Genomic DNA, 19674 nt, shown 5'->3' with positions numbered 1-19674 from the left:
ACATTTAATCCTTTGATTGTTTTTGCAAAACTTCCCCCCAAGAGTCCACCCATCTGCTCTTAGAAGGGGAATTCTGCCTCAAAGGGCCTCAGTGTGGTCACCAAAGGCAGAGTCTCTGCGGACAGGTGGAGGTCACCTGGGAGAAGCAGGTAAAGAGCGTAGCAGACTTCAGGAATGCTGGGTGGGAAGAAACTAACTACCTTAAGCAGTCTAAGCCTCCTGCCCAAGCTGGCCAAGGAATCAGATACCATTTTTTTAAATGTGTAGCCCAGGCTGGCCTCGAACTCGTGATCCTCCTGCCTCTGCCTCCTTCAGCAAATCCTACCGGTGTGCGCCACCACAACCGGCCAGATACCATTTTTTTAAAGTATGGAATAGAGTTTATTTAGGGAATGGGGAGGGGAATTGAGTGGGGGAAGAGAGAGAAGAGTAGTAGAGGCCGGCCATAAACATGTGGAGAGAGAGGGGGAAGGGGAATGGGAAGAGAAGGGACAGAGAGGGAAGAGGGAGAGAGGGGAAGATAGCAAGAGGCAGATACCATTATTGTTCATTGGGTGTCTGCCCTTACTCAGGAACACAGCCAAACCAGGCTGCTGGATTAGCTTCTGAGAGCTGCCAATGTTGAATGGTTGACCATTACCATGTGTGTGCACACAGCTGTCCTGGCCGTTCATTCAGGCTGAAGCTTACCCACCTGACTGGAAGATGCAGCTTCCCTTCTATTAAAACTGTCACGGGGGGGGGGGGGGTTGGGGATTTAGCTCAGTGGTAGAGCGCTTGCCTAGGAAGCGCAAGGCCCTGGGTTCACTCCCCAGCTCCGAAAAAAAGAAAAAAGAAAAAAAAATGTAAAAAAAAAAAAAAAAAAGGGCTGGGGATTTAGCTCAGTGGTAGAGCGCTAAGCGCAAGGCCCTGGGTTCGGTCTTCAGCTCCGAGAAAAAAAAAAAAAAAAACTGTCACAGGCTAATGCTTCTGTGCAAAGAAGGCAAATCAGAAAACCATCATTCCTATTCTCCTAGGTTAGAAGTGTGGCCTGGTGGTACAAGGTTTGCTTTGCGTGCGATGAGGGCTCAAGACCGGGCACCAGCCCAAAGAAACACAGATTTCATCTCCATAGGCATATGCCTGAGCTCAATTTCTTATTTCTTCTTCAAGCCCTAACAAGCAGCTGGATGCCATATTTAAGGAGTGAGAATTCTACCCCTGGAGGAAGTGGGTCGTGCCACCCTGGCCAGGTCAGTTGGCTCCTAGCCCCACCCCTGTCCCGCCTGCCAGCCCAGCCATAAAAACTGAGCCCATCCCTTGCTGCAGAAGAAGCTGGTGTCAGCAGCATGAAGTTGAATTTCAGTGGCCTGAGGGCCCTGGTGACAGGGGCAGGGAAAGGTGAGTGTGAGCAAAGAAGTGAAGTGAGTGTGATCAGAGAAGTGAGGTGAGTGTGAGCAGGAAAGCAGGGTGAGTGTGAGCTGGGGGGTGAGGTGAGTGTGAGCTGGGGGGTGAGGTGAGTGTGAGCAGGGAAGCAGGGTGAGTGTGAGCTGGGAAGATGGCACTGGGGAGAGGAAGGGTACAACCTCAATACTGAGAAGGGGTCCAAGGTGACCTTGTCACAGCTCAGTCCTTCAAAACCTGACTCCCACTGACTAGGACTAACCTGCTTCTGTCACCTGGCTGGAGACCCACCAGGACAGAATGACAACTCCACCCTAGCCATCACAATACCCCTGATGGATGGATTTAGGTTGGCTGCAGGATAGCTCCTAGATTCAGGCTGGCCACATAGGCACGAGAGGCCGCCTTCCCTTGGGCTCATCAGGGACTTTACTTCCACCTGGGATTCTGACCGTAGCTGTGAGCAGGCATATAGGGCCCTTATCCCACCGCTCTCCCTCTCTGCAGGGATTGGGCGTGACACTGCGAAGGCCCTGCATGCCTCAGGAGCCAAAGTGGTGGCCGTGACGCGAACCAATGCAGACCTGGTCAGCCTTGCCAAGGAAGTAAGGCACACAGCCCTGTCTCACCTGGGGCTGCTCCCCACCCTCAGGGATACTCAGAAGCTGGATGAGACAATGTCTCAGGCCACCGATGTCATCCACAGTGTCCTGGGATAGAGCCCGTGTGTGTGGACCTGGGTGACTGGGAGGCCACAGAGAAGGCGCTGGGCGGTATCGGCCCTGTGGACTTGCTAGTGAACAATGCAGCCCTGGTTATAATGCAGCCCTTCCTGGAAATTACCAAGGAAGCCTTTGACAGGTGGGCACTCGGGGACAGCGGGCAGGCCAGGGAGGGTTGCTGAAGACAGGAGGTGTAGGAAGTTAAGTATTGTTCTTTTCCTGCCAGGTCCTTCAGTGTAAACCTTCGCTCTGTGTTTCAGGTATCCCAGGTGAGATGGTAGGAGGGCTGTGGCCCACACAGCAACACTGGAGAGGGTGGGGTGGGGCAAGGCAGGAAGACCTATCTGCAACCCTTTCTTCCAGATGGTAGCCAGGGACATGATTAACCGTGGAGTGGCAGGGTCCATTGTCAACGTCTCCAGAATAGTTGCTCACGTTACCTTTCCTAACTTGACCACCTACAGTGAGTGCACACTCCAAAAAACTACGGGAGTCTTAGGTTTTGGGTGAGCCTCACAGAAGGAGTCATTAAAGGGTTCTCAGCAATCTCCCCCATCCCCCACAGGCTCTACCAAGGGAGCAATGACTATGCTGACCAAAGCCATGGCCATGGAACTGGGGCCGCACAAGGTAGGCACAGGGGGCCGGGCCACACCTGAGGGACAGGTGATGGGCACCTGGGGCAGGGCTGGGGCTTGGTGATGAGGATGGGGTGAGGCTTGAGGACTATACGAGGCTCTGAGCAATGGGCTCAGAGTTCATCTGGACAGAGTAAGCAAGCTCACCAGGCTTGTCCTGGGCCGAGTCCCGACCGAGCCATGCAGGTAGGGCGAGTTCCTCGGCTGTGCCACCAGCTGTGGCTTCTGACCCCAGATCCGGGTGAACTCTGTAAATCCCACTGTGGTGCTGACTGACATGGGCAAGAAAGTCTCTGCAGACCCTGACTTGGCCAGGAAGTTCAAGGAGCGCCACCCACTGAGGAAGTTCGCAGGTCAGCTGGGCACGTGGGTGAGGGAACCAGGGTTGTTTGCCAGCAGCCAAGCAAGCAAGAGCCTTGACTGGTCTGTTCTCCTGCAGAGGTTGAGGACGTAGTCAACAGCATTCTCTTTCTGCTCAGCGACAGCAGTGCCTCTACCAGTGGCTCTGGCATCCTGGTGGACTCTGGCTACCTGGCCTCCTAGTCTGCCTAGATACCGCGGACCTCTGAGTGGCCTTCCTGGCCCCACTCTCAGCCAAAGCTTCAACTGATCTCCAGACCCCGCCCTCATGCCACAGCCACGCCCCCCACGCATCTCGCCAGGTTCGCACTCATGTTATTGTCTGATCCCACAACCACTCCAGGCTCCTGACCTTGGAGTTGTGTTCTCTTTGCCCGCTTTGTTGGGCTCGTTTGCCTAAATAAATGGGCCACCATGTCACCGTAACCATTGCACAGGACTCTTTCGGGGGTAGGGGTGGCCCTTTGCAAAGCTGGATGCTGAATCAAGTCCCGCCTGCAGGCATTTCACCTCGAAGCCTGCTATCCTCCAATACCTCCTGTGTCTTGTGACCAATGTGACCAAAGGACAGTGGTTCTTCTCAAAAGAAAAGATCTATATCGTTGTGCCCTTTCCCCTCGTGCCCGCACCTCTTCAGTCCTGGATCTGTTGCCTCTTGGCTCTCTGACCCGGACCCCGCAATCGTGGGAAGGGAACGGGAGGTATTCTGGACCAGGTTACTCCTTAGCCCGTGGACTCTGTGCAGAAGGAGAGGAGATGTTGGGTGGGGATCAGAATCATGCCTTCTTCTCTGGGGAGCCCACTTCCCTGGCCGGATTCACACATGAGACCGTGCTAAGAAAGCTACCCAAATGGGCGGAAGTTTTCACAGCTAGCTAGCTGCACTATCACCCTAGCCTGAACCAGCACAGTAATCCTGCAACCCAGACTCCTCAGAGAGCCTTGGAGGCCTGGCAGGTTCTCACGTGGTTGCTTACATTGGCCCAAGGTATCTTGTAGTCTGTTGGGCCTGAGGCGGCCAACCATTTGAATTGACATGAGGTCCCTCTCAGGGCAAGTGGCAGAGTGGAGGAGGATGTGCTCAGTTAAGACCTTTAAAGAGAGCACAGGACACAGGTTCCGAGAGCACTTCTCTCCAGAGAGCAAGGCCTGAGCAGCCTCACGCACCCAGGACCACAGAACAATGCACAAGATTTGTACACGTCCTAAGAAACAGACCCACTAAGGCGTTCTAAGCAGCTGTGCCTAGGCGTCGGGCAGACTGGCTCTGTCTCCTGGTTTCTGGCAGGGAACTGGCAGAGTTCAAGGTTAGGAGAGGATGGCAGTGTTCACAGAATGGCCTCACAGTGGTGGCAAGCCGGTCAAAACTGCGGAGGGAACACTCACCTGCCTATTCTCCCGCTTCTTTTCTTTCCATGGTTTTTATAAAATTACTGTGATTTTTTTGTGTCTGGGTTTTTGTCTGCCTGTATGTCTGTGCACCACGTGTATGCCCATACGGACCAAAAGAGGGCATGGGTTGCCCTAGAGCAGATGGTTGTGGGCTGCCATATGGGTGTTGAGGATCAAACCCAAGTCCTTTGGAACTGCACCCAGTGCTTTTAGCCACTGAGCCTCCTGCAGTTGACTTTCAAAACACTCAGCCCATGGACTTGCCTCTCTGGGCCCAAAGCCCCACATCACTCAGGGCTCTGCAATCACCAGATCCCTACTACTGGCCAGAGTAGATCCTCAGAGCAATTGCTTTGGTCTTCCTCACCACGACTCTAAAAACAAGATACATTTTAAAAAATATTTTATTTATTTAATGTATATGAGTACATTGTAGCTGTCTCGAGATACACCAGAATCTGTTACAGATGGTTGTGAGCCATCATGTAGTTGCTGGGAATTGAACCCAGGATCTCTGAAAGAGCAGTCAGTGCTCTTAGCCACTGAGCCATCTTTCCAGCCCCCCAAACAAGATATTTTTATAAGGAGACCCAGTGCACACCTGGACATTAATCTGCAACTGACTCTTAAGCCTTGAAAAGCAGCATTTGTCTGGCCAGTTCTCATGTAAATCTCCAAACCCAATCCAACCTCTTATTGTCTAGTGACCACCGGATACAAGTTGGATAAGGTGACCTTGGGTCTTAGCTTTTATGTTAATTTGGGGATTTACTGATAACAGTGTCTTCTTCGGACTTATCCGGATGCCCGATTTTTTTTTTTTCAAGACAGGGTTTCTCTGTGTAGCCAGACTGACTTGGAACTTGCTCTGTAGTCCAAGCTGGCCTTGAATTTTGAGAGATCTGCCTGCCTCCGCCTCCCGAGTGCTGGGATTAAAGTGTGTGTCGTTACCATTCAGTTTGGATGTCCACCTCTCCCTGTCTGGGTATTACATATGGACCATTGCAACACACTCCTGGGCCTGGGGAAAAAAGACATAGAAACGTTTTTGGACAAGTCTCTCAGGTTCACGAGTATCCATGAAACTCCTGTAATAATTACTATGTTTTAGTGGAAATCTTAGTAGTAGAAACCATGCTGACCAGAGCTCGCTAAGCGGATTCCGCCCTCTATAGTTGGGTCAGTTTGGGGCAGTTTGAGATGCTGTCCCTCCGTTAGGACTGCCTTGTCTCGGTCACGCCCACTGCCATTCAGCCAATCAGTACACAGAAGGAGCTTTTATTTTAATATCCTCGCCCTTTTCAAGACACAGCCCATGTGATTGGCTATGACCGCCACCGCCCTCGACTCCGGAACTCCAAGTCCATCTGGCAGGACCAGACTGGGGCACCATGGACCTGGGTCTTGCAGGTCGGCGGGCGCTGGTCACCGGCGCGGGCAAAGGTGAGGCGGCAGGCGAGGGACGCTGGCCGGGTCGGGTAGATTTGAAAAGGGGGTACCCGCACTAATCCTCGCTTGCCTCAGGCATCGGGCGCAGCACTGTGCTGGCTTTGCAGGCGGCTGGTGCACAGGTTGTGGCGGTGAGTCGGACGCGAGAGGACCTGGACAGCCTGGTCCGGGAGGTAGGCACTGTGTCTAGAGGTGAGGAGGCGGTCGCTGAGTGAGCCGCGCTTCGCCCTTTTCACCCCTCACTTGCAGTGTGCTTCTCACTGCAGGCCCCATGCCTAGCGTTGGGTGTTGGGGTAGGAACCCACGGCATCCCTTCCTAGGCCCCAGGCATGTGCGGTTGGTGGAGGGTCCATTAGGATATCCTGGCTCCCTGAGTTTGGAAGAAACGGCTGAGAGAGCAGACCTGGGCCCAAGAATGCTGAGCCGAGAGGAAGTGAACTGCTCGGGGATGGGGGTGGTGTTGGGGGCGTGCTGTGGGTCCTGGCTCTAGGTTCCCGCCTGCAATTGGTTGCTGCAGCAGGAACTCCTGACCCTTCAGTTGAAAGTTCCTTTCCAGGTCTAAACTCTTGCCCTCGGTGGAAGAGGGAAACAGCGCCACCTTTCTTTGGACACAATTGCTCATAGCTTTGTTTCCCCCCAAAAAACTCACAGTGTCCTGGTGTGGAGCCTGTGTGTGTGGACCTGGCCGACTGGGAGGCCACAGAACAGGCCCTAAGCAATGTGGGACCGGTGGACCTTCTGGTGAACAATGCTGCTGTGGCTACGTTGCAGCCCTTCCTGGAGGTCACCAAGGAGGCCTGTGACACGTAAGCCGGCAGGGGTTGGAGGGACCGAATCATCCCCCTTGCAGCCTAAGCCCCGCCCCTGACCAGGCTGTCCATTCACTCCTAGGTCCTTCAACGTGAATTTTCGGGCTGTCGTCCAGGTGTCGCAGGTGAGCTGCCCTACCCTGCTAGAGCAGGAACCGGGAAGAAGAGTGTTGGTTCTGGTTCACTGGTTCACGTTCCTCAAAATTTCAGATTGTGGCCAGGGGCATGATAGCTCGGGGAGTTCCAGGGGCCATTGTGAATGTCTCCAGCCAGGCCTCCCAGCGTGCACTGACCAACCATACCGTCTACTGTGAGTAATTCCAGCTGTGCCTGATACCCTCCCCACTCCCACTCTTGGCCAACTTGGGTTCCACGACAACTCTCCTCACAGGTTCCACCAAGGGTGCTTTAGACATGTTGACCAAGGTGATGGCCCTAGAGCTTGGGCCCCACAAGGTAATACAAGGCTGGGACAACTCCTCCAAATCTGTCCTTTTTGCTCTGGAGACCTTGCCATGTTATTTACCTTGCCGGCCTCTCTGCAGATCCGTGTGAATGCAGTAAACCCCACAGTAGTGATGACACCCATGGGCCGGGCCAACTGGAGTGACCCGCACAAAGCTAAGGTCATGCTGGATCGTATCCCACTTGGCAAGTTTGCTGGTAAGTTAGGCAGGAGTCCAGACTAGAACCACACCGCCAGTCCTGGTGCTTGCCTGGGCCTGGGGGGCGTTGGTTGAGGTTGGAAGGATGAGGGAAGAAGACTCCTTCATCTATGCTCTTGGCCTGTACCTGCCTGCAGAGGTGGAGAACGTGGTAGACACCATCCTCTTCCTGCTGAGCAACCGAAGTAGCATGACTACTGGTTCCGCTTTGCCAGTGGATGGGGGCTTCCTGGCTACCTAAGCCCTCCCTACCAATACTCTGCTCAACTCATGTTCAGAACATCGTGCCCTCCATCCCTCCAATAAAGCTCTCTGCCCAGCCTGTGTGCTGATTCTCCACCCAAAGCAGGTGTTGCCTGGTTCCCATGCTTTCAGCCTCACCAGCTGCCTGGAATGGGGTGGAAGGTAGGACCTTCCTGAAGGCTGGATCCTCAAGAGGTTGGTCCATTTGTCTAGAGATAGCCCGTCCAGAAGTTTCTAGGCGGAGCTGTGGATTTTTGGAAAGCACTAAACCGACAGCTCTGGGTGATTTTGACATGACTGCCAGTGGACCCTGCTTACATGTCAGTGAGTAGCACCCACACCAAAAGAAATAGGTGGTACATACCCCTCATTTGCCAATGAGCTGAACGACTTCTCTGTGGGGTTGGAGCCAGAGCTGTTTTCGAACACTCGAACATTCCCACAACTTTCTGTGCTGTTTACAACATGGTGAGAGCCCTGGTGTATTCAGTTTCCAATATCTCACTTCCAACAGCCTGGGCCACTGATAAGTCCAGCCCTGGTCAGTTTGCTGCATTCCACGGTTGTGTGACTTCCACCATAGCTGACTTTCAAACTGTTCATCTGATATGGTTTGATGTGGAGTTTGGGGGGGGGACATGGAGTGAGGAGGTCCATAGTGGCACCCCATGCATACAGTAACCCGGGGTACAGAGGGTAGCAACATATTAATCAAGAAGTGATGAATTTTTTTAAATTTTGTTCTCAGCACAACTAATTGTAAACTGATATGATTTAATTATTAATAAGAGCTGTTTCTCTGGCTGGCAAACTTCCTGAAGGAAAAAACCCTAAGTCAGCATGAACTACTCGGGTGCATCGCTAGAAGAAGTCCCTGCAGGGCATCTTCTGGTCTCCTGTGGACTCCTGGGATGGCCTGAAGCCTCTGAGGTGAAGTTCAAGTTGCCAGGCCATAACTTGGGGTCCTCTTGGTCTGCCCCTCCGCCCCCATCCTATACTAGCCAGAGATGGGTCAACATCTTTACAGAGTGTTCTGGTCAGATCAGTGAGAGCTGCTAGAAGTGTGTCCCCCACAATGCCCCCCCACTCCCCGTTCCCACCAGGCCCCCAAGTTTGCACACGGAGACCATCCTGTATGCAGCTAAGTTTGATCTGAATGATGTCTGACTCCCTCACCTAAGATGTGTGAAGCTCAGAGTTCCTTTGGAGGAATGGCTGGGGCAAGCATCAGGGTGGAAGGCAGGACAGACAGCGAGACAAAGGAGGTGGTGAATGTTTATTGTATAAAATAAGAAGGGGCCGCCCTTTCCTGGGACACGATGGATGAACAAAACCACCCCCACCCTTCCCCCCAGGGAAGCCCATCCTGGGGCTGCCCTGGACCCACCCCTGAAACCCTGAGGGAGACCCCGCTCCCTCCTGGCCTCCCATAGGGACCAGGGAAGGCTGGGGCTATATCCCAGAAAAAGGAGGAATAGGGGACAGGACCCCATCACCCCAGCCTTGTCCCCATGCTTCTCCCACCCACACCACTTCCCACGGCAGACTCAGGGACATCAGACAGCTCAACAGAAGGGCACACTTGAGCCAGCGCTCTGCAGCCAGGCCGGCCGGACAAGGCTCTAGAACACAGTGCACTTCTTGCCTGGCTTTTTCACTGGAGGTGGGCAGAGCACAGCCCGGATGGCCTCGTCGAACACTGTCTTCAGACCTCTCTGGGTCAGGGCTGAGCACTCCAGGTACTTGACAGAACCTAGTAACATTTTGGGGAGGACAGATAGTGAGATAGGGAGAGGCAGGGGGTAGTTGTGGATGGGGGGGGGGGTTGGGGGAGCATAGGAAGGGCAACCTCCTCCAAGCATACCCCCAACCTCTGGCCCCTGCTTGCTCACCGATCTCTCGGGCCATGGCCAGACCTTGGGGGTAGGTGATAGGTGCCAGCTTCTTGTCCCGCAGCCGTTCAATTGTGTCCTTGTCATCACGGAGGTCCAGCTTGGTGCCCACCAGAAGGATGGGTGTGTGTGGGCAGTGGTGCCGCACCTCTGGGTACCACTGTGGGAACAGAGGTTCTGACCCCATGGGCCTGGGGGGGGGGGCAGGGTCTCCAATCTGCCCAAAGAAGGCCTCAGCTCCTGAGTTTTGTTTTTTCCTGACACACTGGGCTCCTCACGCTTTACAGAGTGGTGAGGAGTCTGTTGAGTTTGGCGGTGAACAAAGATAGCCATCCACAGGGAGGCTTGAGATTGCCCACAGATCCTCTGTCAGGGCCCATGGCCAGAGGTGAGCTGTCCTTGTTGATACCCTGACACTTTTGGTGCTTCCCTCAGCAGAAAAGATCACTGGCAGAGATCCCTGCTCAGTGGAAGTGTGCCTTCTGCTTAGGCCCACCTACCTTGGCACGGACGTTCTCAAAGGACGCCGGGCTCACCAGGGAGAAGCAGATCAGGAAGACGTCCTTCAGAGAGAGAGAGACAGACAGACAGACAGACAGGACTGACCAAAGGATGTCTGAGCAGCCTGCGTCTCCTTCCCGTTCGGGAACCACCCCACTCTAGAGTCGGCCCTCTTGCCACCTACAGTTTGAGGATAGGAGAGTGGCCGAAGCCTATCGTAGTCTTCCTGGCCAGCAGTGTCCCATAGCCCCAGGTTGACCGGCTTCCCATCCACCATCACGTTGGCTGAGTAGTTGTCGAAACTGCAAAGTGGAAAGGCTAGGCTGGGCAGGGATGCCAGGCTACTGGAGCCCACACAGAACACAAACTCTGGCCAGCACCTCAACCTCACCATGGAGACCCAGAACCAGGGACCCTTGAGCCAGACCTGGAGCCTTGGGGAGGTCCCGTGCACTTGTGCTTGGCCTCTAGTGGCCAGCTCCAGTTACCTCCCGATCCCCATGCACTCACACTGTGGGGATATATTCTCCTGGGAAGGCGTTGGTCGTGTAGCTGATCAGCAGGCAAGTCTTCCCCACGGCTCTGTAGAAAGAGGTTCAGCCCACGTGGATCCAGGACCGAGCCTCCGCCCCTTCTTCCCCCACCCCCGGCAAGGACAGCACGCTCCTACTGAGCTAGAGGTTAGTTTGGGTGACGGGGGTGAGGTGGGTAGGTCGTAGCTTGGTAGATCTGCAGCCACCTGGGGCTAATAGAAAACGACCAGAGCAGGGTAGCCTCTAAAGAAGCACAGTAGTGGGCGCGGCTGCAAGGGCTCACAACCCTCGATAGGGCGCGCCGCAACGCACAGGGGCGTCAGAGCTCCAGCACCTTGGGTGGCTGGCGCGAGGGTGGAGCCACCCAGGAATCAGCACAGGTGAGGCCCGGCCCCACCCACTGCGAGCACCGGGCAGAGGCCGGGCAGCATCAGGTGTGCCCGAGCTGGAAGAAGGTGGACAGCTTCAGCTTGACCCCACCCTATCAGCTCCTGGACGCACGCGGCCGAGCTGTGGTGGGGGCGCGTTGGAGCTGCCTCGCTAGGACCCCGCGCATCTGACTGCCCCGCCCCGCCGAGCCGCACCCCGTAGCCGCCTACCAGCCCCTCCGCCCCTGCAGCTCGGGACAGCGCACTCACCCATCGCCAACCACCACGCACTTGATGGCCTGCATGGGCGCGGGGCCGGGCGGCGGCGGGCGCGGCCGCGAGCCGAGCTGCGGAGAAATGCCCGGCGCCGCAGCGGCCGCGGACCCGAACGCCGAGCGAGCGGCCGGAGACAGCCGAGCACCGCCGAGTGCCGGGTGCGAAGACAGCCGAATGCGCGCAGGCGGGGCGGGGCAAGGGGCGAGCTGCGGCGGGGGCGGAGCCCCAGCCAGTCCTTGGACCCCGAAGGCTCAGGCTGAGGGTCCACACCCAGGAGCAAGGACGTGGCACGATATAGCTCAGGTTGACGACGCCACAGAAATGGATGCGCCCGGACGGTCGAGACCGATGCTTCCCAGGGACACCAGCCCATCCTGCAGCTGAGAAACCCTCGTGTCTACGACCCACTACAGAGGTGGTCTTCCCAGTTGCCTGATAGCAATCAGAGCGACCCCGTAGTCATTCGCGCGGTTGGAGCGTCTGGCGCAGAAAGGAACTGGACGAGAATGTATCACCAAGTACAAAAGTTCTGTATTTCCACCCTGTCATTGGGGCATGTGCTCCCTCCCACCACTGTAAGTCCTGTTTGTGGTTCTGGGACTGGGTCGTCTGGGCGCGATCCTGTACGCTTCGTTCCCGCCTATGCTAACAGCTGAGCACTGGTGTTGACAGAATCCTACCCTGCAACTGCAACTGATGCTTTCGGACCCCAGGCCTGCCCTTGAAAATGGGATGCAACGTTTCTACCCTCACTGGACACTTCAGTTCTTCACGCCTCCCTTCATTTAGGGGGACTCAAGGCTCTCAGAGGGGACCCCTGCACGTAAGCCAAGACAGCGTTTTGCAGGAAGCTTGCCCTCTGGGCCTCTTCGTCTCTGATGCGGGAGATTTCTGCCTCTTTGAGCCGCAGTTTCTCTCGGAGAGATGCGTTCTCACTCTCTCTGTCCAACAGCGCCTCCCGGTGTTCACTCCCGACCACTGCAAGAGAGAGGCTCAGTAAGGAGGGGGTAGGTAGGTAGGTTCCTTGCCTTGCCGCAGCCGTGAGGTCTGTGGCACACCTTTAAAATTAGCTCTTGGGAGGCAGAGGCAGGCAGATCTCTGAGTTCAAAGGCCAGCCTGGTCTACAGAGCGAGTTATAGGGCAGCCAGGCTACACAGCGAAACCCTGTCTCAAAGAAAAAAAACAGGGGCTAGAGAGATGGTTCAGTGGATAAGGGCGCTGTTCTTTCCAACAGACCCGGGTTCAATTCCCAGCACCCACATGGCAGCTCATAACTGTCTGTAACTCCGGTTCCAAGGGATTTGATAGCCTCACATCACTGCACATTAAATAAATTATTTTTAAAAAAAAAAGAAAAGAAAAAGAAAAAAATCAAAGGCTGCATCTTTAGAGGGGAGACTCCCCCACTCTTACCCCCCAACCCCAGCCAAACTAAGTTGCCCAGATGACCTGTGCTAACCTTTCAGTTGGCGCTCCAGGGCTGCCACCTTCTCCCTCAGCACCTCCTGGGCCACCAGGTCAGCCTGCATACGGCCCATCTGTTCTTGCAGCTCCACTCTCACCCTGGCCACTTCAGCCACTTTTTCTTGGTCCTTGTTGCTCAGCTCCTGGGACGGGGTCGGGTAGGGGAGGGTGAGATTACGACCTGGACATGAACCCCTAGAGTCCGCCGTGCCCCTTGATGCCAGGCCACCTGTTGCAGCTCCTCCAGACGCCGCTGCTGTCCCTCCATCTGCAGGTTCAGCTGGCTGGCCCGTGCCTGGGACTGGGCTACCATCTGCTTCTGCTGCATGCAGGTGCCCTGAGCCTCATCCCTTGCCTGTGCCAACAGCCGGATCTTCTCCTCCAGATGAGCAAGGCGGTGTTGCTGCGGGCATGGGAATGGTTGCTACACATGAAGGGCTCCCAGTCTGAGCTCAAAAGGGACAGATGGTCTACAGATGAACTGGCCACCTCTCTGCAGGGACCGAGGACAGAGATTCATGGTGTCCTACAGTCACCGGTAATAGACTCGTCCTGCATCCGGAAGCGTCTCCCACTGAACCCCTGGTCCGCAAGTCGACTCTAAGTCAACTCTACCACTCATTTCTAGCTCCCCTTTTTGTTTGTGAAGTACCACAGCCCTGATGGGTCCTGGAGTCTGTCCGAACACCAGTCCTGAGGCCCACGCCCTGGTCTTGCCCTCTTCAGTCAGACACTTCTGTGAGGCGCTACAGTAGGCCCCTGCATACTTGTGACCGAAGCTCACCTCCTCCAAGCGAGCCTGGTTCTTGGCTTTGATGAGCTCCTCCTCGGCTTGGCTGCGCTCACTGAGTACTGCGGCCTTCATGCGGCTCAGCTCCTGCATGGCAGATGGCTATCAGTCACTAGTCCCTCCCCTTAACTCACACACACACACACACACACACACACACACACACACACACTCACACACACACAACCAACCCAGGGCTCCCAGGCTACTGAGCAGCCAGGCTGGGGAAACCTCTCCACAAGTCTCCTTAGAACCACGCAGCCGTTCCTTGCTCACTGAGTGGGGTGTAGGGGGATATTGGGGGAGGGATAGTGGTGGGTGGTGTAGGGGGCTTCTATTGTCAAAGAGGCCTAAGTGTTATGTTTTAGTCCCTGACCTTTTAGGGACACTCATGGGTGGAGCCTCATATTGAGACCTAATAAGGCAGAGACTAAAGGATCTTCTAGGGTCCTGAGGCCACGAATACCTCGCTGTACCCAACCCAGGTTCTGTGTGGTCTCACCTCCTCCAGAGACAGACGTAGGGCCTCTAGTCTCTGAACCCTCTCCTGCATGGCCCTCTCACTCTCCTCCAAGTGTCGAGTCATGTGATCCACCTGTCCAAACGAGGGAGTCAGGGCTAACCAACACCAGCTCCCCTGGCCCTCACCCCATGGAATCCCTACCCTGGGAAGCAAAGGCCTGCCCTGAGGGTCCTGGTGGGCACTAAGGACAGAGGCTCTGATTGGGGGGTTGGGGGAGGCACATACAGCAAGTCCACAGATGCCTGAACTATGGGTACCGTTGCCCCCAACTCTGGCATCACCGACTCAGGGTTCAGCGGCCAGGGGCATGCACTGGGAGTATCACACCACACAGGGTCAGTCTGCAGGCCTCAGAGAGCGGGAGGGCCCAGGGCTTCTGTAAGACAGCACCTCCTTGCAGTGAAGCTTTTCCAAGTCTTCCATATTCTGTTTGGCTCTCCTCTTCTCCATATCCAAGTGCTCTGGGGGCCCAAAGAGGAAGTGCTGTGAGTCTTCTCGGAGGGCATCTCAGCTCCTTGTCCCCTCAGGGACAAGCCTGTCCGTGCCTACCCTCAGCCTGAATAGCACGGATCTTCAACTCAGCCGATGTGTTAGTCAGCTCTTGCCTGGTCAGAAACAGCTGCTCCTGTTGAGACTTCACCTTGCGCTCCAACTCATCCACCTGAGAGACGGGCAGCGCTAGAGGAAGCTTCACCCAGCCCTGGTACACCACCATGGGTTCTTTGGGTAGCTGGCTCTATCCCCATTTTGGCCATACCTCTCAAACCCACACCCCTCATACCTGGCTTCTAAGCAGCAGGTTCTTTTCATTGGCAGCCGACAGGTCCCTGAGGAGCTTGGACTCCCGATCTGCAGCTTCCTGCGAGAGAAGGGCAAGGGCTGGGCTGCTGTCACACATTTCCATCCACCAACCAACGCACACTGCCCAGCCCCTACCTGCTGCTCCAGCTTGCGTTCCTTCTCCTGTCTTTGGGACAGGCTCTGCCGTTCCTGCTCTGCTGCGGCCAGCAGTTCCCCCAGGTCCTGGGCCTTCTGTTCTGACAGAGCCAAAGCAGCCTCTGTCATCTGCAGCCTACAAAGAAGAAGATCACCCCCAGTCCACTCTTACCAAGCCTCTATTCAAACCCCGGGAAGCACTGTCCCCTCCTCTGCCTTGTGAGCAGGGTTCTAAGTCTCTAAGGTGTCTGAGGGCTGCTTTCCTCTGCCTTACTTGGCTTTGAGGGCATTGATGATGGACTGTCTTTCGTTGAGGGCTTCCTGAAGCTGCCCAACTCGTACTGCTGATGCCCTGTGGACAGAAAAGAGGTTCCGGGAAATCTGAACCCCGGAGTGCCGTAGCTTCCCTCAGCCTCTGTGCCATCCCCAGTGCACAAGGTAGAGAGCCAAGCACTGCACGTCTGCCACTAACTGCCAGGCCACTGAAAGCAATGACCTTTTCCTCTGGCCTTGTAACAGACAGGGCTCAGGTGACCTCATACTCCAGTCAGAAGCCAGGCACTGAGATGCAGGTACCCAAGCTGAGCTGTGGTTCTGCTTCCTGCAGCTCCGGGGTGCACTCACCGGCTATCTCTAGCCATCTCTTCTCGTTGCTTGTCTATTGTCTCCATCAAATCCAGAAACTGGGGACAAAGTCAGTCAAACACCATTAGAAGCAGAGCCTACCCTGGTCAGGGACAGGACCTGCATCCACACAGGCCACAAGGGACCTCACTACATTCAAAGGGAGGGTGGACTGACAGAGGGAGGCCTGATGGTTAGGACTCCTGTTTGCTCTCAGCTCTGAGGTGAAGTCAGCATACAGGAGGTAGGGCCAGGAGGCCACCTTGGCCCTGGCTAGCCTTGGCACAGAGGCTTGTAAGATCGATCTACCACAAGGGGAAGGGAGAAAGAAATCAGCCAGCTCAGGGTTGGTGAGGGCACGCACCTGCTTGGACTTCTCTTCCTGGAGGTGTTGAACCTCCTTGCTAAGGATCTTGGTGCGTGTTTGGTTCTCCCGAAAGGCAGTGATTCGGTCCTGGTTGTGGTCCATGGCTTGCTCTGTCAGGAAGTGCCATGTTATCCACTGGGCCCAACAGTAGGGACTAACCCAGTCCTGTGCTGCCCATGTCTGGAAGTTGGTCATCTGGGAGCCCACCCTAGGATGGCAACACATTCACAACACATCAGAACTCCCCATCCAGTTCCCCTCAGCTGAAGCACTTCTCAGGACAGGACTGGGTTGTACAGGATCTTGGGACGCCCTGGTGTCTTTTGCACATATGGGGGGGAAAGCTACTGTACTTCCTGGATCATCTGCCCCCCACCAAGGTCAAGGGGTGTATAACTTTAAGAGCTGCATGCTATCTTCTGAAAAGACTGACACCTCTGGATCCCATAGGCTCCTGAGGCAGGGAGATTATGTGGTCAAAGCCAGCCTGGGCTACATAGCAAGGCTGTCTTTCACACACACACACACACACACACACACACACACACACACACACACACAAGAAGCTCAACCATAAAAGAATTATAAGGACTAAGTCCACACAGGCACAGGGCTGGGAACAGGACACTGCAGATGATAGAAGATTCCGGCACAGTCAGCAGGAGGCAGGGACTCTGCAGCAGGAAGCATGGGATCCAGGACTCCAGCCCTGAAAGCTTTGGTGGGTGACAAACGTCTGAGCCCGAGGCCAAGATATCATTTATAAGGACTCAAGATTCATAGGCGGAGGTGGAAGTGAATTCTGACCTAAATCGGCACAGCCCTGGCACCCCTACCACAATCGCTCTCTACACTGTGCGAGCTACACATCTACCTGACGGCTGTCTGAGCAAAGCCTTCAAGCCATAGGGCCTTAGGCTCTTACCTGTGAAATCTGCGCTCCCAACTGCACAGGTGCTAAGCAACTGGTGAACACGTAGGTGAAGCCTTGTTTAAGCACCAAGAAAGCCACCCTACTTTCAGCTGCTTCCCCCTTGATCGAGGCTAGCTACTCGTATTGTAAGCTGCCATGTCTTGAGCCCTGAGCCACACAGCCTTCTGTGACTGACTGGGTTCTCCTGTTAAAGGGCTTCATGCCTTACTCCGACTTGTAAGAAGCTAGCAGCCTTGAGTGTCCATACCCACAGCTCTCAGGATGTCACCAGGGATGTTGTTCCCAGCCAGGTCCAGCTTCCACAGGGTTCTGTTGCTGGGGAGACAGTTCACCAGGGCCCGGCCCCCCAGGAGGCCAATGTTATTCCAGCGCAGGTCTGGAAGGAAACCTGCTGTCATTCAGTCGTATGGAAGTGCTGGCCCCTACGATACTTTCCTTGGTGCTTTATTGCCTGTGGCTGCCAATATAATCAGGCCCAGGCCAACCTCTTGGTCAGCAGAGGGACAAGGTGCAACTTAATACAGTCCAATGTACCTAGGTCTCATGGGGCACAACAGAATTCAGGAGAGCTCACCCAGCTGTTGGAGGGTGGCGTTGCCCTTCAGGGCCAGGGCCAGTTCCTCTGCTCCCTTGTGACTGATCTGGTTGTTTCGAAGGTCCAGCTGCCTCAGGGTGCCATTGGCTGCCAGACCCCCACAGAAAGTGGCAAAGGCCTCTTCCCATGTGCCAAGGTTATTCCATTCTAGGGTGAGGCTACAGGACGGGTGGACACAGGTGTTTGGCTCAGCAGGACACTCCTCCATGGAGTTCAGGGCGTGTGGAAGGCAGGGATTAACCAGGTTAGGGTTAGGGTTAGGGTGGGGGGTAGAACATTGGTAAGTGGTGGGAAGTGAGCTGGTTACAGGACTGTGGTCTCGGGGCCAACGCTAAGCCACATGTGGAGGAAGCTGTGAGGTATGGGTGAGGCCTACCTACCTCTGAATTGACTTGTTCTGTCGTAGGAGCTTTCCCAGAGCCTCAGCTCCCGTAGCTCGGAGGTTGTTGCCCTAGAAAAGGACATCCTGGCCCATCAGTTACTGTTGCCCTGACTCTGAGTACCACATTTGAGCCCCATAGGCTCCAGGAAGTGGGAAAGGCTAGGAGGTAGCTCTAGGTAGCCAGATCCTAGTTTTCCTGACTTTAGCAGCATCCTAAGCCTGGTCCCTTGTTTATGTGACGCTGTTGAAATGAGTGTTTGCTTGAAACAACATTCTGCCTTTAAGACACTCCCCACGAGCGCTCCTGCAAACATGGTAAACGTTCCTAAGACCCGCCGGACATTCTGCAAGAAATGTGGGAAGCACCAAGCCCACAAGGTGACGCAGTACAAGAAGGGCAAGGATTCTTTGTATGCCCAGGGAAAGCAGCGTTATGACAAAAAACAGAGTGGCTACGGCGGACAGACTAAACCCATTTTCCGCAAAAAGGCTAAAACTACAAAGAAGATTATGCTGAGACTGGAGTGCGTTGAACCCAACTGCAGATCTAAGAGGATGCTGACTATTAAGAGATGCAAGCATTTTGAACTAGGGGGTGACAAGAAGAGAAAGGGCCAAGTGGTCCAGTTCTAAGCTGATTTTGTTATGAAGACAATAAAATCTTGACCTTTCAAAAAAAAAAACAAAAAAAAAAAAAAAAAAACACTCCCCACACCCGTGGACTCCTCATGAGGCCTTGGGTGTTGTGAACTCTTACAGACACAGTCTGGCAATTGTCAAGACACAGATCTCTGGGTTTCTCTCTCTCCACTGCCCAGGGTACAGGCCTGCTCACCTTTAGATCCAGAAGCTGCACACTGGTGTTGGCACACAACCCTTGGAGCAGCAGTGTGGACCCTGTGTAAAGGTAGTTAGAAGAGAGGGCTGTCATGAACTCTATGTCAGGGCTGCTACTCAGATAGTGGTACAGTTGTTTTGGGTTGTCAGAAACATTTTTTGAGCTTGCCAGCATGGGGAACCGTGAAAACTGGAAACATTACAGCTTTTCTACTACACTGATATAGGTTTTGGAAAAGAACATCAAGATGCAAAAAGAGAGGAGAAAGCAAAGAGGCCTGGACACACAAAGACTTTTCTGTTTACAGCTGCCCAGGCCAAACAAAACCAAGACACCGGCCCTGAGGCCAGCTGGGAGGCAAAGGGTTTGAAACCGCTAGCCTCACCTTCCTCACTCAGCATGCAGTCGCTGAGGACAAGCTCCTTCAAAAGTGTCTCCTTATGCAGCAGCTTGCCGAGGGCCCTGCAGGTGTCCACCGTTAGGCTCTGAGTAGTCAGGTCCAGTCCACCCCTCGAGAGCTGGTGCAGCTGCTGCAGAACAGCTTCCTGGGGCTCAGCCCCACTCTCCTTGCACAGACGGTTGTAGGAGCGCCGGAACTCCTCCATGTCCCCGAATGCTGACAGGACCTCGCAAGCATGCCCCTAGAGGCAGGATACACATTAGCGTGCTAGGCCGATGGTAGGTAGTTCCTTTCCCTAGGGAGTGTACACGGAGGTCGGCTGAGCTGACCCTTATAGGGGAGGCCTAGAAACGTGGAATAGAAAGGAGGTTGGAATCGCTTGAGGAAGGGGTTTGGAGATGGGAGGAGTCGGAGCTCAGAGCACTGGCCTAGAAGAGCAGGTAGACGCGTTGCACGTACCCTAGACCGGCCCTGCGGCCCCCAGCCCGCCCTCGCGACGTAGCCTCGGGTCGCTGGTGTGGCAGAACGCGGTTCCTCGCGCCTCAGTATCCAGGAAGAGTGTGATGCGCCGGAAAGAGGATAGGAACTAC

The 19674-nt window shown here is 54.9% G+C and overlaps 5 protein-coding genes across 7 annotated transcripts; 3 read left to right on the top strand and 2 right to left on the bottom strand.

Moving 5' to 3' along the window:
- Positions 1 to 878: 878 nt before the first annotated feature.
- Positions 879 to 3529, top strand: Cbr2 (carbonyl reductase 2). The gene is made up of 8 exons (XM_003750987.6): positions 879 to 1380; positions 1891 to 1988; positions 2090 to 2244; positions 2332 to 2374; positions 2469 to 2568; positions 2671 to 2735; positions 2979 to 3096; positions 3183 to 3529. The coding sequence occupies exons 1-8, from the start codon at positions 1329 to 1331 to the stop codon at positions 3284 to 3286; spliced, it is 735 nt and encodes a 244-aa protein (XP_003751035.1). The 5' UTR covers positions 879 to 1328; the 3' UTR covers positions 3287 to 3529.
- Positions 3530 to 5873: 2344 nt separating this feature from the next.
- Dcxr (dicarbonyl and L-xylulose reductase) lies at positions 5874 to 7763 on the top strand. Of its 2 annotated transcripts, NM_134387.2 has the most exons (8): positions 5874 to 5938; positions 6020 to 6117; positions 6596 to 6750; positions 6836 to 6878; positions 6964 to 7063; positions 7145 to 7209; positions 7299 to 7416; positions 7556 to 7763. In NM_134387.2, exons 1-8 carry the CDS (start codon positions 5887 to 5889, stop codon positions 7657 to 7659), a joined length of 735 nt encoding a protein of 244 aa, NP_599214.1. In that variant the 5' UTR covers positions 5874 to 5886; the 3' UTR covers positions 7660 to 7763. The 2 variants fall into 2 exon arrangements, with proteins under 2 accessions (NP_599214.1, XP_038941084.1); XM_039085156.2 differs by lacking the exons at positions 5874 to 5938; positions 6020 to 6117 and adding an exon at positions 6118 to 6136.
- A 1160-nt stretch (positions 7764 to 8923) lies between these two features.
- On the bottom strand, positions 8924 to 11360 carry Rac3 (Rac family small GTPase 3). Of its 2 annotated transcripts, none has more exons than XM_063269875.1 (6): positions 11226 to 11360; positions 10565 to 10636; positions 10239 to 10356; positions 10054 to 10116; positions 9550 to 9713; positions 8924 to 9414 (listed from the first exon to the last, which is right to left on the bottom strand). In XM_063269875.1, exons 1-6 carry the CDS (start codon positions 11258 to 11260, stop codon positions 9114 to 9116), a joined length of 753 nt encoding a protein of 250 aa, XP_063125945.1. In that variant the 5' UTR covers positions 11261 to 11360; the 3' UTR covers positions 8924 to 9113. The 2 variants fall into 2 exon arrangements, with proteins under 2 accessions (XP_063125945.1, NP_001385883.1); NM_001398954.1 differs by having other exon boundaries at positions 9554 to 9713; positions 11226 to 11358.
- Positions 11361 to 11741: 381 nt separating this feature from the next.
- Lrrc45 (leucine rich repeat containing 45) lies at positions 11742 to 19647 on the bottom strand. Its single transcript, NM_001127571.1, has 18 exons — positions 19544 to 19647; positions 19070 to 19325; positions 18682 to 18743; positions 17845 to 17915; positions 17444 to 17622; positions 17117 to 17245; positions 15933 to 16045; positions 15569 to 15627; positions 15219 to 15296; positions 14945 to 15080; positions 14790 to 14867; positions 14558 to 14669; positions 14399 to 14469; positions 13988 to 14080; positions 13480 to 13572; positions 12925 to 13098; positions 12691 to 12838; positions 11742 to 12209 (listed from the first exon to the last, which is right to left on the bottom strand). The coding sequence occupies exons 2-18, from the start codon at positions 19287 to 19289 to the stop codon at positions 12013 to 12015; spliced, it is 2013 nt and encodes a 670-aa protein (NP_001121043.1). The 5' UTR covers positions 19290 to 19325; positions 19544 to 19647; the 3' UTR covers positions 11742 to 12012.
- On the top strand, positions 17937 to 18554 carry LOC103693494 (60S ribosomal protein L36a-like). Its single transcript, XM_008768492.4, has one exon. The coding sequence runs from the start codon at positions 18096 to 18098 to the stop codon at positions 18477 to 18479; it is 384 nt and encodes a 127-aa protein (XP_008766714.1). The 5' UTR covers positions 17937 to 18095; the 3' UTR covers positions 18480 to 18554.
- Positions 19648 to 19674: the final 27 nt, after the last annotated feature.

This window comes from Rattus norvegicus, chromosome 10, assembly GCF_036323735.1.
Source record: "Rattus norvegicus strain BN/NHsdMcwi chromosome 10, GRCr8, whole genome shotgun sequence".
Classification (NCBI taxonomy): domain Eukaryota; kingdom Metazoa; phylum Chordata; class Mammalia; order Rodentia; family Muridae; genus Rattus; species Rattus norvegicus.
The sequence above is the reverse complement of the archived record's forward strand: the minus strand, read 5'-3'. Positions and strand labels throughout refer to the sequence as shown.

Excerpts from the sequence above, each read along its gene's own strand:
- Cbr2 (XM_003750987.6), top strand. The coding sequence starts at position 1,329 with ATGAAGTTGAATTTCAGTGGCCTGAGGGCCCTGGTGACAGGGGCAGGG. Across the intron at positions 1,381-1,890 it reads GGTGACAGGGGCAGGGAAAG|GGATTGGGCGTGACACTGCG; the intron begins GTGAGTGTGAGC and ends CCCTCTCTGCAG. Across the intron at positions 2,569-2,670 it reads TCCTAACTTGACCACCTACA|GCTCTACCAAGGGAGCAATG; the intron begins GTGAGTGCACAC and ends CATCCCCCACAG.
- Dcxr (NM_134387.2), top strand. The coding sequence starts at position 5,887 with ATGGACCTGGGTCTTGCAGGTCGGCGGGCGCTGGTCACCGGCGCGGGC. Across the intron at positions 7,210-7,298 it reads TAGAGCTTGGGCCCCACAAG|ATCCGTGTGAATGCAGTAAA; the intron begins GTAATACAAGGC and ends GCCTCTCTGCAG. Across the intron at positions 7,417-7,555 it reads CCCACTTGGCAAGTTTGCTG|AGGTGGAGAACGTGGTAGAC; the intron begins GTAAGTTAGGCA and ends ACCTGCCTGCAG.
- Rac3 (XM_063269875.1), bottom strand. The coding sequence starts at position 11,260 with ATGCAGGCCATCAAGTGCGTGGTGGTTGGCGATGG. Across the intron at positions 10,357-10,564 it reads GGAGAATATATCCCCACAGT|TTTCGACAACTACTCAGCCA; the intron begins GTGAGTGCATGG and ends TCCACTTTGCAG. Across the intron at positions 9,714-10,053 it reads TTGAGAACGTCCGTGCCAAG|TGGTACCCAGAGGTGCGGCA; the intron begins GTAGGTGGGCCT and ends CTGTTCCCACAG.
- LOC103693494 (XM_008768492.4), top strand. The coding sequence starts at position 18,096 with ATGAGTGTTTGCTTGAAACAACATTCTGCCTTTAAGACACTCCCCACG.
- Lrrc45 (NM_001127571.1), bottom strand. The coding sequence starts at position 19,289 with ATGGAGGAGTTCCGGCGCTCCTACAACCGTCTGTGCAAGGAGAGTGGG. Across the intron at positions 14,081-14,398 it reads AAAAGCTTCACTGCAAGGAG|GTGGATCACATGACTCGACA; the intron begins GTGCTGTCTTAC and ends TCGTTTGGACAG. Across the intron at positions 13,573-13,987 it reads TACGTCTGTCTCTGGAGGAG|GAGCTGAGCCGCATGAAGGC; the intron begins GTGAGACCACAC and ends TCTGCCATGCAG.